Below are 15296 nucleotides of genomic sequence, written 5' to 3' on the forward strand. Positions count from 1 at the left end.
TGGTCGATTGATGATGCGTTGTGAAAACACTATGCACCTCATGTATGTCTGGTTTTCATTTTGGTCACTATTCTTATATTTACGAATTTAAGATTCGTAATTCTGAATGTAGAAAATAGTATTAATAAATAATGAGTAGTATTCTTCTAGTAGTCTAACAGTTGTTTACATTTAAAATGTTCACACACATAAAAATGTAAGTCACCGCTGTGGTCTTTCTAAATTTAAACCCTAGATTGTGCAACACGCTGAAAACTGAATAATTTAAATGAGTCATTTATTACTCTGAGTTCACTTCGCATGTGACGATACATATCACAATTTCAGATTCATTGACTCATTATAACCTATCACACCATAGTGAAATACAGTTCAGCTGTTGCTGATGACCATTTCAAAAATCCCCTTTCAGTTGACCTTTAGACACAAAGACCACTTAAAAGATTTCAGCGCCTGGAAGAGGGACTTACTTCGGATTTGACCACCAGTGAAAGCGTGAGGTTTGCTTTCTCTGTCAGAAGTCAATTTTGTCCTACGCGTGTATCCGTACGAGCAGCCGGTGAGTAGAGGGCAATACATTATTATGCTTTTCCCTTTTATTTGTTACATTCGTCTCAGGCTCAGGTTGTAATACTTACAGATTAGTATGCCTTCACGTCGTGTTTTAAAGGTTTCTATACAGGCTTGCTAGGTCATCTGAAGCAACTGTTCTTGAGTTAGCATTTTTCCATGTATTTATTTCCATATATCGAATTGCCATTTGTGTTCTAGACAGAACTCGATCCACTGTCTTGGATTATTAAGTTGGTACGATCACAGAAAACGCATTTGTTTATGTTTTTATTTTCCTCGGTCACTCGTTTAAATGCCGTGTCCTACTTTTGCAGCACATTTACACACCCACCCAACGCAAACACACTCCGCAGTGCTCACATGATGGGAATTTACGTACAGTTAGTTTGGTTATTTAATGTTGGCACACCAGATGTTTCAGTTGCTATTTCATGCTTGGACCAGCTAATAATCTGACTCCTGTTTGTCATTTGTGTTGCTGCCATCATCCAATATTACGTAATATTGGCACCATAGTGATGACGTAACCGCTTTCTTGAAGTCAGAAGTCATGTTTTATTTAGCAATTTTCTGTTTGTTAGTCTTGCAATATACTTTCATATGTATTATTGACACATGTCGTTGATATCTTCAAATGTTGCTATTATTTATTTTATTTATGAACCAAATGTGACCCTGGACTACAAAACCATGATCAATTTTTAAAAAATAAGATTTATACATCATCTGAAAGCTGAATAAATAAGCTGAAATTAATGTACCTTTTCAGTATTAATTCTTTAAATAATTGTTTTGAAAAAAAAACAACAATAAAATATATTTTATATGGTAGTGTACACTACCAGTCAAAAGTTTTTGAACAGTAAGATTTATAATGTTTTTTAAAATAGTCTCTTCTGCTCACCAAGCCCTCATTACAGCAAAACAGTACAATTTTAAAACATTTTTACTTTTTAAAATAACTGTTTTCTATTTGAATATATTTTAAAATGTAATTTATTCCTGTGATTTCAAAGCTTATTTTTTTAGCATCATTACTCCAGTCACATGGTCCTTCAGAAATCATTCGAATATTCTGATTTGCTGCTCAAAAATATTTATTATTAGTAGTAGTAGTAGTATTATTTTATGTTGAAAACAGCCGAGTAATAAGAACAGCGTTTATCTGAAATAGAAATCTTTTGTAACATAAATGTTTTTATCAACACTTTTGATCAATTTAAAGCATTCTTGCTAAATAAAAGTATTTCTTTACCAAAAAATATTTTAGATAAATATTTAAATAAATGCTGAACTTTGGATTTTTCAATTAATCAAAGAATCCTGAAAACATGTACTCAGCTGAATATTGATAATAATAATAAAAAAAATGTTTCTTGAACAGCAAATCAGCATATTAGAATGATTTCTGAAGGATCATGTGAAAATAAATTGCGTTTTAAAATCTATTCAAATAGAAAACAGTTATTTTAAATAGCAAAACTATTTCAAACGTGAACTGTTTTTGCTGTACTTTGGATCAAATAAATGCATTAAAAATGTTTGTATGTATGCACCTGTGATCTACTTAGGCTTATACTTTTGGAAAAAACAAAAGTCTATGCTATTAGGTTTTATCCATTGATAACGATAGTACTGAAAAACGTAACATTATATTTGCAGTCCATTGGCCTTGGTGTGGCGTCCCTCATGTTCTTGAGATGAATGTTGTTGAGCCATATGAACCCGTCCAGCAGCACTGGTTTTACAACCAGCAGGTGGACTCCAAAGACTCCTGGCAACCCTTCAGCAGAGAAGACTCACAGCGGCTGGAGGATGCCTGCAGTCGAGGTCCTCCATTGATTTCTTCTTAACAAAACTTTAAAACCATTGCTGAAAGTATAGTTCATTAGATCATGGCACAAGTCCATATGTTTGAATGTTAAACTATTATCTGATTTGTCTGCAGTGGGGAAAAATGAAAAGGATGAAGTGATAGTGGCTACAGATGGAAGGAGGTATGACGTCAGGCTACGTGAAAGAAAGCGTTACTCTGTATATTGGGAGCAGAAGCCCGCCGAGGTCAGACGCTGCTCCTGGTTCCACAAAGGCAGCAAAGACATGGCCTACACTCCCTACAGCGAAGAACTCAGTGATTTCCTAGAGGTGAGATACACAGATTTTCTAGAAAAAAAATCAAATTTTTCCTGTTTTTAATACTTAATTGTTTTTCTTTATTCCGAAACAGGATACCTATATGATTGCAGTAACCCTAAATGAATGGAACACAAATTTGGAGCTCCCAACTGGGGAATCTGTGATCCTTCACAATCCCAAGGTATTGTTTGATTGTTAAGCTCAAGGTAAACGGACACATTACTGTTCATGAGTTATATTTTGACTCTCTTGTTACATTACCCCAGCTCATGACGCAGTATCCCACCAGCTGCAAGGACTTTCCCCCTTCTCCAACTGAACGGACTCAACCCAGGACACTAAAGAGAGGAATTGAGAACATCCCGGTAGAGATACCAGAAGGCGAGTGTAGCGTTATTAAACTTTAAAATCCTTGTGACTTAGCATTTTCATCATAGCCATGTTTCTGAGACAAATGCGGCTCCAAAAGGTGTAATACCTAAGGGCAAAAATACTCATATTCTTCCTGTAGGGCTGTTTCAAAATGCATTTGACAAGCTCATCCATGATGACTTATGTTAAAGTTGAGAAAAATGTTGATAACTAATTTCCCTATTTCATCCAATTCTTAAAAGATGTATCCTATAGTAACTCACTGATTATCACTGTAGTTAATACTTCATTATGATATAGTATACAGTAGTGTAGTACTACAGTTTGCTAGTAAAAATTAGATTTTATTACTCACTATATAAAACTATGCTAGAGTATGCTGTAGTATAAGTTAACAAATTGTAGTAAATACTATTATATACTAAAGTATACTATAATTTACTACAGTTTACTCTAATAAATACTACAGTTATGAACTAACTATAGTTAATACTAGAGTATGCTGTAGTATAAATTAACATTGTGTAGTAAACACTATGATAAACTACAATGTACTAGTTTACTATAGTGTAAATACTAACGTTTACTACAGTTTTGACTACAGTTTATTATCTCGCTAGTCATTACTACAGTATGCTGTAGTATAAGTTAGCAAAGTGTAGTAAATACTATAATATTTTAAAGCATACTATAATTTACTACAGTTACGAACTCACTATAGTTAATACAAGAGTATGCTGTAGTATAAATTAACAAAGTGTAGTAAACTCTATGAGATACTACAGTTAACTATAGTAAATACTAATGTTTACTACAGTATTTATTACAGTTTATGAACTCACTATAGTAAATACTACAGTATGCTGTATTATAAGTTAACAAAGTGTAGTAAATACTTTAATATACTAAAGTATACTATAATTTACTACAGTTTACTACAGTATTTTTTCATGTGGGAATATTTATCAGCACTTTTTGTTTAAAGAATCATTCAGTTAGCATAGCATAGCAACATGCTAAACCCTTTTGGACTATGTTTATGCAGTGTATTGCTTTGCTTATTGAAGTATCAAATTGTTAGCTTAGCAACATGCTAACATGAGTCTCTGACTGTTTTAACAATTATTTATTTATGCTGTGTATTTTATGCTTATTGTTATCTTAACTACATGCTACCTAGTTCACCCACTAGTTGTGTGTTACTATAGTTAAACAATGGTAACCACAAATTAACCTTGGTTTTGCCACACTAACTATAGTGTTTGTAGTAAAACTGTGGTTGTTAAAACCTTGGTTACTACACTTACTATAATAAAACCATGATTAAGTGACATGCTAACATCAAACTCTATTACAATAGTTGAATCTCTCTTCACGAGAAGCAGTATATAGTTGGGATGCCACCTATGGGATGTGGGACCTTATAAGGGAGCTGTCTATGTAGGCAGTAGATGCAAGGAAGCTCACTAAATTTTTGTGGTTTATAGTGTATGTTTGCTAGCAATATCTGTCTTTTGGTATAATTTTCTTGCTGTGTTTTTGTAGGAGAACCTGAGATAGTAGACCACCTGGTGTTCATGGTTCACGGTATTGGTCCGGCCTGTGACATACGTCTTCGTGGCATTGTTCAGTGTGGTGAGCCTTTATCATCTCACACTAAATATATGCATTTCTTCAGTATGTTGGATTAGTTTGCAACTGTTGAGCTATTATGACACATAGCACTTATTTTACCATTTTTTTTTAAAGGAGTATTTTGACATTTTTTTTATTCTCTGCTGCAGTTAATGAATTTCGGAATGCCTCCAACAGCCTCATAAAGAGCCACTTCAGACAGAGTGAGGACCGGTGCATCATTGGAAGGGTTGAGTACCTTCCAGTCAACTGGCACAAAGTCTTGCATGGAGAAACTACAGGAGTTGACAAGTAAGACGTTTGACTCTTATTCTCTTAATAAATGTATTTTTTAATTGAGAAAACACACACATAATTCATTTACTGTTTTATTTCTATTTTTAATAGAGACATTGAGAGAATCACTCTCCCTAGCATTAGCCGCCTGCGTCAGTTCAGCAACGACACAGTGCTGGACCTTTTCTTCTACAACAGCGCTACGTACTGCCAGACTATTGTGGATACAGTGGCCTCTGAGATTAACCGTTTGCACAGCCTCTTCCTCCAGAGACATCCACACTTCACAGGACACGTTTCCCTGGTTGGACACAGCCTTGGTACGTAGCTTTAACTGTGCTTTTCAGAAGAGAATTGCTGTTTTGTTTTGGTGATATAATAATAACCTGCACTTATGAACAGTACAAATATCTTTTGCCCATTATAATAATGTTAAAATAATGTGTCTTGTTTTACACAGGCTCATTGATCCTGTTTGATCTCCTGACCAATCAAGAGACTGAGGCTGATGGCACACCTCATGAGGTTTGTACCAATGTTGTTATTGTTTCAGTATTTTTACGGTATTGTTTTTGGAAAAGGAAAAAAAATAAAAAACGTATAAAATATAAATATCACATTGTAATATTTAGTGCTGTCAAATCGATTAATCGCGATTAATCGCATCCAAAATAAAAGTTTGTTTTTACATAATATACGTAAATATAATTATGTATCTGTTGTGTATGTATATATAAATTTTTATATTTAAATAATATTAATAAAAAATATTTTTATATTTAAAAAATATATGTAAAATGAAGTTTATTTGCAAAAACAGATAACTGTGATTTTTTTTATTATGTTATCATGTTTTTCTTGTGATTTATTGTTAACTGTATTTTTTTGTGTTATTTTTACTTAATTAAAAAACCTTAACTGCAGTTTGCTGGAGATTAATTGGAATGCACGATAAAAAAACATGATTTATTAAAATTGTTAAAAACAACAAAACTATATATATATATATGTCGCCCGTAAATATTTATTTAATATATACTTGTGTGTGTATTAACATATACATATACATACTATATACATATATAACTATCTTTCTCATCAGATATAATTAAAACATTATTTAGTAGTAAACATGCATGCATCAGTTTGAATATTTATTGTCTAAAATACATTTGACTAAAAAAATAAACTTTCTATTATTGTTACATGACTGTTGCTAATATTTTTATATAAAAAATGTAAAAAAAAAAGCAGCATCATTAAAATGTCTCTGCATGACATTTTGACTTGTATAAACACTAAGAAAGAAACATTTTTTATACGTTTTTATTTTTTAATATTTCAAAATTATTATTGTATGAGTTATTTGATTTAAAATATGTATGGTAGAATTCAGCTTTTATGTTTTACTGTGCAGTAACATTTTAGATTTCAAAGTTCATAATTGATGAACAATGTATTTTTGTGGTTTGCGCAGCTCCGTGAGGACGCTCATGTAAACACAAGCTGTGGTTCCTATAAGAGTCTGGAGGAGGCACTAAAGGGCCATGGGCTGGAGGAGCACCTCAATGTATTGCAAAGAGAACAAATGGATATGGAGTCCTTGGTCAGTTTTCTGCCCTCGATCACACATAACACACATATAAAAAACACAACACACCAATTCTTCATTTCTTCAACTTTTTCAGATGCTCTGCTCAGAGAAAGACCTAAAAGATATCGGAATACCCCTGGGTCCTCGCAAGAAAATGATGAACTGTGTGAAGAAATGGAAGGTAATTCCTAAAATTCTTTATCGCCCTGTGTTAATAGGAGCTCAATGGTTTGTGGCTGAAATGGAAAGGTTTGCAATGTAGCTTAATTGTGCGCGGCTTCCTCTCCACACCCAAAAATGGAGAGGAAGACAGATAAGAGTCCATTGTTTTAGATGGGAATGTCTGTTTTGACACTTTCTAGTTATGACTTCTTGAATATCCAACAGCACTGTAGATCCGGAAGTGGACATGCAGCCCAAAATGAGACACACTCCCCAAGTCTAGGGATGAGAAATGCTCATGAACATCAAACCCCCACCACTAGTGCAGTTGATTATCAGCATTTCCATGTTGGCATTGGACAAGTAAGTTATTTAGGTTATATCGCATATATAATATATAGTTTGGGCTGCTATTGTCTGTTGAATCTCCATTGATATGAGCAGAAACGTCTTAAAAAAATCAGTCTCTCACGGCTGCCAAATAACTTCATCTTTATTCCACAGGTATCCATCGATTATCCTCAGCTAGGCTTTCATCCGCAGGCATTCTTTGCCATGGGTTCACCCATTGGAATGTTTTTAACAGTCAGAGGTCTGAAGAGGATAGATCCTAATTACAGCTTTCCAACCTGCAAGAGTTTCTACAACATCTTCCATCCAGTAAGACACTCTAAACACTGAGAACCATATAATTTTCTTGAAGGTCTGTTCTTACACCTTGAATGTGATCTGTGCAGTTTGACCCAGTGGCGTATCGAATCGAGCCCATGCTTTTGCCTCAAGACATGGACTTGCCGTCCATGTTGATACCCCATCATAAAGGCAGAAAAAGGATGCACCTCGGTATGTCAAGTCACATTATAGAGCAAAATCTGTAGTTTTTATATTCTCAAATGACTAAATATTACTAAATGAAATGTCTTTGTTGCCAGAACTTAAAGAAGGTTTGACACGAGTCAGTTCTGATTTATTGGGATCGCTACGAATGGTTTGGCAGAGCATTTCTCAGGTCCCAATGCCAGCGCTCGCAGAAGGTGGAATGAGTTCCATGACCCCTACAGATGAAGCAGAAGGTATCTAATGAAACTTTTAATAAAATCCACCTCCATATTTCCAATGTCCCTTCTTAAATTTGAATACATCTGGTGCAGTTTCACCAATGGAGCATGAGGAAAGAAACTTCAATGTGGGGATGTTGAATCGTGGACGACGTATAGACTTTGTCCTTCAAGAAACGCCGATTGAAAGTTTCAACGAGTACCTCTTTGCCATACAGAGCCATCTGTGCTACTGGTAAATAAAAATCTTTCATGACACTTGTTATGTACACTACTAGTCAAAAGTTTTTGAACAGTACGGTTTTTAATGTTTTTTAAAGAAGTCTCTTCTGCTCACCAAGCCTGCTTTTATTTGATCCAAAGTACAGCAAAAACAGTCAAATTTAGAAATATTTTTACTATTTAAAATAATTGTGTTCTATTTAGTAATATTTTAAAATGTAATTTATTCCTGTGATTTCAAAGCTACATTTTTAACATCATTACTCCAGTCACGTGATCCTTGAGAAATCAATTTAATATTCTGGAATAATAAAAATTATTATTATTATAATTTTGTTGAAAACAGCTGAGTAGATTTTTTTCAGGTTACTTTGATCAATAGAAAGTTCAGAAGAACAGCATTTATCTGAAATAGAAATATTGTGTTACATTAAAATGTCTTTATCATCACTTGTGATCAATTTAAAGCATCCTTGCTAAATAAAAGTATTAATTTCTATAATTTGTTTCCCGAAAAAAGAAAAAATTATACCGACTCCAAGCTTTTGAATGGTTATAGTGTATAACGTTACAAAAGCTTTTCATTTCAGATAAATGCTTATCTTTGGATCTTTATTCATCTAAGAATCCTGAAAAAAATTTACTCATCTGTTTTAAATAATAATAATAATAAATGTTTCTTAAACAGTGAATGAGCATATTAGTATAATTTCTGATGGATCATGTGACACTGAAGACTGGAGTAATGATGCTGAAAATTTAGCTTCGATCACAGGAGTAAATTACATTATAAAATACATTCAAATAGAAAACTGTTATTTTAAATTTTATTTACAAATTTTACAGTTTTTGCTTTACTTTGAATCAAATAAACGCAGGCTTGGTCAGCAGGAGAGACCTATTTAAAAAAACTGTTTAAAAAAATCTATAATGAAATATAATGAAATCTATAATTCTTTCTGTTTTCTTGCAGGGAGTCAGAAGATACTGCTCTGTTGGTTCTGAGAGAGATTTATGGAAATTTTCCAGTGAGATACGCTCAGTTATAAATGTTATATCTTTTATATAGTACAAAAACCTTTAAAGCCAGTCCAATCCACAGTGAGTCTATTTGCTCCACACATTTTAACCAGCCAGCGAATAAACTACCTAAAAAAATGAAGAATTTGAAATTGGAGTCCCAACTGAACTATTGCCATTTACTGGGATTTTGTGCAGTATTCTTAAGGCGCACAATACCCTTTTGTGCAATAATGTAGCACTGTAATAGAAACTTACAATTAATGTGTATGTAACTTTGGTCAGTGTTTTCAGATTTTCCAGTTAATTACTTAATGTTTGGATATTTGTGATGTTTTTTATTATTATATAATTATACTATTGTTAAACTCCTAACCCCAAAATTATTTTTGTGATACCTGTACCTTAGCTCGACCAGACATTCTTTAGATACCAACACTGTGTCTTTAAGGCAGAATTCAGATCATAGCCAGCGGGAAGTTCGTTCATTTCCCATTTATCCGTCTGGAATAGTGCGCCACACATTACAAAACATCCCCTTTCCATACAGAGGCATGAACTGCCCTCCCTTCCTCCGCCAAGAATTCCTCACAGCCAATGAACACAACAGCATTACGCCGTCAGGATTTACGGGACTTTCATTCCGTCTCTTTAAATGTAGACGTTCCGCAACGTGAGGATATTCAAACTCAAATAAAAAAGAGAAGTTTGCAGATGCTGCTCAGCCTTTGAAAAAACCTAGGAAAAAGGTGAGGAAATGTTCTTATCCCACAGGAATGTTACAGAAATGTTTAATTTTTTTCTCATCTGCTTGAAGGGAATTAATCTCTTTCCGAACAAGAAGCCGGTGATGTTATGTTTCACACTCACGCTGCTCACGAGTCAGAATAGTTCGTCTGTCAGGAGTTTAACATTTATATTCTTAGTTGAACAAACATAAACAAATTGAACAAATGAAATGTGTGAATCGTTCTTACAATGTTCGGTTTTCAACATTCGAGCGCCTCGTTCTTAGTAACGTTAGAATCTTTCAATGAGTCGAACCGGTTTACAAAATTAATTCTTTACGAATTGGACTGAACGGGTTTCAAATCAACGTTGTGACCTCAACCTTTTCTTCAGATATATCCGTTTTGTAAGTACACCCTATCAGTCATATAGTCAAGAACATTTGAAGCGAAGTGTGCACTGCGTAAAATGGGCAATGAAAACGGTTCTAAATAAAACTTCTTAAACTTCTTTAACGTAACCGAATGAGGAACATCTATAAACGTTGTTTTAAAGTGACAGTTCACCCAAAATAATCAAGTTGTGTCATCATTTACTCACCGTTCTGTTGTTCCAACCCAGTATGACTGACTTTCGTAAGTGGAACACCGAGAAATTTTGCAGTATGTTATTAGAATTTTACCTTAGACTTAGACATCATTCACTTTCATTATTTAAAAAAAACAGACGTGACTGAGACATATTCTTGTTTTCCAATCGAAAAAAAAAAAAAGCCATTTAAGTTTTGGAACAACATGATGACTAATAGATAATGGCATTTTTTTCTTCATATTTATACACTACCAGTCAAAAGTTTTTGAACAGTGAGAAGTCTCAAAGTGTTCCAAAGTACATCAAAACAGTATGATTTTAAAATGTTTTTACTATTTAAAAAAACCGCTTTCTATTTGAATAGATTTTATAATGTAATTTATTCTTTTGATCAAAGATACATTTTTAGCATCTTTACTCCAGTCTTCAGTGTCACATGATTCTTTATAAATCATTCTGTTATGCTAATTTGTTGTTCAAGAAACTTTATTATTATTATTATTATTATTATTATTATCAATATTTAAAACAGTTGAGTATTTTTTTCTTATAAGGATTCTTTGATGAATAGATTCCAACATCAGCATTTATCTGAAAAAAAGAAGCTTTTGTAACATTATACACTACACTATACCATTCAAAAGCTTGGAGTCAGTATTTTTACTAAGTACTACTAAAAGTATTAATACTTTTATTTAGCAAGGATGCTTTAAATTGATCAAAAGTGATGATAAAGACATTTAGAATGTTACAAAAGTTCTTCTGAACGTCCTATTCATCAAAGAAACCTAAGAAAAAGAAAAATTCTACTTAGCTGTTTTCAACACAAGAATAATAATAAATGTTTTCTGAGCAGCAAACCAGAAAATTAGAATGATTTCTGAAGGATCGTGTGATTGAAGTAAAGCTGCTAAATATTCAGCTTTGAAATCACAGGAATAAATGACATTTTTAAAATATATTCAAATTGAACAGTTATTTTAAACAGTAAAAATATTTCACATTTTTACTGTTTTTGTTGTGCGTTGAATCAAATAAAGGCAGGCTTTGTGAGCAGAATTCATTTTTTTGGTTAAAAACTAAAAATCGTACTGTTCAAAAACTTTTGACTGGTAGTGCAATATTAAAAGTTAATGAAATGTTTAAATCAGTACAAGGAGATTCATATGCATGCATCTCTGGAGTCACTTTTAGTCTCCAGCTGTTTAATGTTTATTGTTTATATTCTTATTTCTTGTTTCTCATACATCCACTGTGTCCTAGCCTGAAAATATTACTTCAGAATGCTTTACTACTTCCATGGGAACATATTTGTTTTCTTAACCTATCCCTGTCTTTTAGGCTTAACTCAAGTCACCCTTTTTGAATCTAATCTAAACTTGGATATAACGTCGTGTTCCAAAAAGGGTGCTGTTGTTTTCACAATTACGCCATTTGATCCCCTCACCAAAAAGCTAGTTAGCGAGACTTGCACACATCAGTGCACAAATTTTATAATCCTACTGTAGTCCTGCGTTCCTTTCATAGTCACATGGTAGTTCCACAGTTCGTGGAAATCTCTGAGAAATGTAAATACCCGCATCATATTTGATCAGCAGGGAACATCATTTGGGCTCATTACATGGTCAGTCACATGTGTAAACCACTTGAAAATATCGACCTTTGCATTGAAGTCAATAATGTAATTGTGTCACTGCTTTATCCACCGACGCAAAGGTCGCTTCACTCTCTAGACTCATACAAAGAAAGTCATACAAGTCTCAAACTGCCCGCATTCGGAAAACTTAAATCAGAGGCGCTCCCGTTTGTAAAGACTTACTGTTGGCTGCTCCTTTTTAAAATGCTGGATTTAACTGGATTGAATTAAGAAACTAGGATGTGGAAATCCATATTTAACAAAAATGTAAAATAAATGGTTCTGTCAGAAAAAAACACAATCTGTCCATTGGAACAAATTTGCAGAAATCTAGCATTATATCACTTGCTCACCAATGGATCTTCTGCAGTGAATGGGTGCCGTCAGAATAAGAGTCTAAACAGCTGATAAAAACATTGCAAGAATCACACAATAATAGATTACTTGTGGATTATTGTGATGCTTTTATCAGCTGTTCGGACTCTCATTCTGACGGCACCCATTCACTTCAGAGGATCCATTGGTGCACTGTAAAAAGTTTTCACCAGTTTCGACTTAAAAACTTACGTTTAGCAGCTGCCCTACAATTTTAAGTTAAATCAACTGAAGTCATTTCAACTCAAAAGTTAAATCAACTCATTTTATTGTAGTAAGTTCAAATGACTTGCAGTTTTAAGATGATTTAACTTAAAATTTTAGTTGAATCTGGTGAAAACTTTTTACAGTGTGAGCAAGTGATGTAATGCTAAATTTCTCCAGAGGAAACAAACTCATCTACATATTGGATGGCCTGTGGGTGAGAATTTTTAGCAAATGTTTATTTTTGAGTGAACTATTCCTTTAAGTGACCATCTTGCTCAAAACCTTTGCATGCGGATTGCGTCATCTTGGCTTGGCTTTCTATTTTTTTCTGGCATTTCCAAGTTTCTTGAGGCTGAAGGGTGAGGTCACACCTAAAAACACTCCACATTGCTTGGAAATCTGGAGTCTTGTGGCCGTCAGTTGAGTTACAATGCCAGAGGGTGAATCTTTAGTTCTAGTCTTGTGAATCTAAAGTGAAGCACTATCGTGCTCACATACTTGGATTTCGACCCCTACAGTGTGCAGTGGACTATGTAATCGTCGTTTGTGGAAGAAGGATGTGGAAAGATGTTGAGTCAACAAAGGGAAGTTTCCCAGCCCGAGATTGCTCATGCGGCTGTGCCTCCGAAAAGAGCGTAGATACATCCGAGACCCGAGTGAAGAGAGTTTGTCATCTTCCTGACCTCTAGTTCCGCTTGTTGCATGGCAACTATGTAAACACACATAAGCACATGCTGCGTCTCATATGTGGATTCTCTTCAGCTTTGTTTGGTTTTTATTTTCAGAATAACTGTTTAAGTACACTGATGTCTTTATGTGGTTATTTAGGGTTCACTCAGCGAAGCAGAATACATTGAGATTTTTTTTTCAAGTATGTTCTACCAGCCTCATGTGCTTTGAAGGATTCTCTACAATGAGCTTTTCTTCATGAGTTGTTTTCTGGTTTTATACGCTCAACTATGCGCCTATTTGCTCGCCCACACCACAAGAGGGCAGACTTTATCAGATTTAGTCATCACCCCTTCACTATAAACTTTCACTGGCAATACTGTATGTGCACAGCCTAATATAGACAGATTTGGTCTTTATTAGGAAATCTCAAAGTAATTGTGATTAAATAAATAAGCTTTCCATTAATGTATGGTTTGTTAGGATAGGACAATATTTGGCCTAGATACAACTATTTGAAAATCTGGAATCTGAGGGTGCAAAAAAATCTAAATATTATATATATTTACGGTAGGAAATTTACTAAATATCTTAATGCAGGAGTTCTCAACTCTGGCCCTCGAGGTCCATTTTCCTGCAGAGTTTAGCTCCAACCTTGATCAAACACACCTGAACAAGCTAATCAAGCTCTTCATCATTACTAGAAAGTTACAGGCAGGTGAGTTTGATCAAGGTTGGAGGTAAGCTCTGCAGGAAAGTGGACCTCGAGGGCCAGAGTTGAGAACCTCTGTCTTAATGTAACATTATCTTTACTTAATATTCTAATGATTTTGGCACAAAAGAAAACCCATACATTTTGACCCAATGTATTTTTGGCTATTGCTACAAATATACCAGTGCTACTTAAGACTGGTTTTGTGGTCCAGGGTCACAATTATGACATAAGAGCAAATGAAGAGCCAAAATATTTTGTTATTATAATTTATTTGAATGTAATTCATTTACACAACTTTTTCAAACAAAATGCACTTTTTTTTATTCACTTCCTTGTGTAGGCTTTTTGATAATTGAAAACATCCAAATATTGTACTATACAGTCGTGGCCAAAAGTTTTGAGAACTACATAAATATTGGAAATTGGAAAAGTTGTTGCTTAAGTTTTTATAATAGCAATTTGCATATACTCCAGAATGTTATGAAGAGTGATCAGATGAATTGCATAGTCCTTCTTTGCCATGAAAATGAACTTAAAGTGCATATTGCAGGTTAGAGACTCCGGTGAATTGATGTATAGAAAAATAATGTAGGAACCAGATTTTCTTTAAAATATACTTCAAAATACGCTATTAAGCCTTCTAGAGTCGTTTTTGTGAGAGAATTTTACTTCCGCATCTGAAAAACTGGCAAACCGGTAGTGACGTAACGAGAGGGAGAGCGGTCAATGTAAACCATAGGAAAACAATGGACCGCAATGACTGTTCGGACGCGGAGAACATTTAAAATGTTTATTTACACTTGTATGACGAACCACAGACACAAATATGAGCCTGCTATGTGGCCAAGAGGGCAGGGACATGCCAGGATTAAACAGAACAGCGGTCAGAGGAGACAAATTAAGTTGTGGTGTGAGGAGAACAGGGCAGGTGTCTGTGAGAGATCAGTGTTAGCTGACGATATCTAATCGGGCAAAATCATAGCATTTGTCATCTAGAAGTATTGATTCTACTTACCAGTAACACAAACGAATGATCCTTGATCAAGCGTGTCATACTCATTAATATCCGACGCTAACGTTACGTGATATAGCGGGGTTTTATTACCGCGCGCGCAAGAGAGATAAACACATTTTTGTTTTATTATATGCTTATATGGGAAATACCCCCAAACTTGATGTGCTGTCTCTGACTCTGCACCTAGGCTTTGAGGCTTGCTGTCTGAAATCAAATAGGTTCTACATATAGCTTAAATGCATTTTAGGCAGGGGCATAGACATCTAGCAGACATGAGTAAGTTTATGGCAGAGATCATTTATTACTCTGAG

General features: G+C 34.3%; 2 protein-coding genes across 2 annotated transcripts in view; both read left to right on the top strand.

Annotated features, from left to right (window-relative positions):
- The first annotated feature begins 425 nt into the window (after positions 1-425).
- Positions 426-9761, top strand: ddhd2 (DDHD domain containing 2). The gene is made up of 17 exons (XM_073829045.1): positions 426-559; positions 2236-2403; positions 2522-2718; positions 2801-2890; positions 2976-3090; positions 4627-4716; positions 4866-5007; positions 5104-5312; positions 5453-5517; positions 6470-6598; positions 6681-6767; positions 6974-7111; positions 7253-7408; positions 7486-7591; positions 7681-7821; positions 7900-8041; positions 9002-9761. The coding sequence occupies exons 2-17, from the start codon at positions 2274-2276 to the stop codon at positions 9075-9077; spliced, it is 2013 nt and encodes a 670-aa protein (XP_073685146.1). The 5' UTR covers positions 426-559; positions 2236-2273; the 3' UTR covers positions 9078-9761.
- tacc1 (transforming, acidic coiled-coil containing protein 1) overlaps positions 9670-15296 on the top strand; it is a 42930-nt gene continuing 37303 nt past the window's right edge. The window contains exon 1 of the mRNA XM_073829044.1: positions 9670-9797. The gene's annotated coding sequence lies outside the window, so the exon portion shown is untranslated. The remainder of the gene's footprint in view (positions 9798-15296) is intronic.

Source organism: Garra rufa, chromosome 23 (genome assembly GCF_049309525.1).
Source record: "Garra rufa chromosome 23, GarRuf1.0, whole genome shotgun sequence".
Taxonomy (NCBI): domain Eukaryota; kingdom Metazoa; phylum Chordata; class Actinopteri; order Cypriniformes; family Cyprinidae; genus Garra; species Garra rufa.

Bases quoted from the DNA above. Each gene is read 5' to 3' on its own strand.
- ddhd2 (XM_073829045.1), top strand. From the start codon at position 2,274: ATGAATGTTGTTGAGCCATATGAACCCGTCCAGCAGCACTGGTTTTAC. The intron at 2,404-2,521 runs GTCCTCCATTGA...ATTTGTCTGCAG, and splicing joins GGAGGATGCCTGCAGTCGAG to TGGGGAAAAATGAAAAGGAT. The intron at 7,592-7,680 runs GTATGTCAAGTC...CTTTGTTGCCAG, and splicing joins CAGAAAAAGGATGCACCTCG to AACTTAAAGAAGGTTTGACA.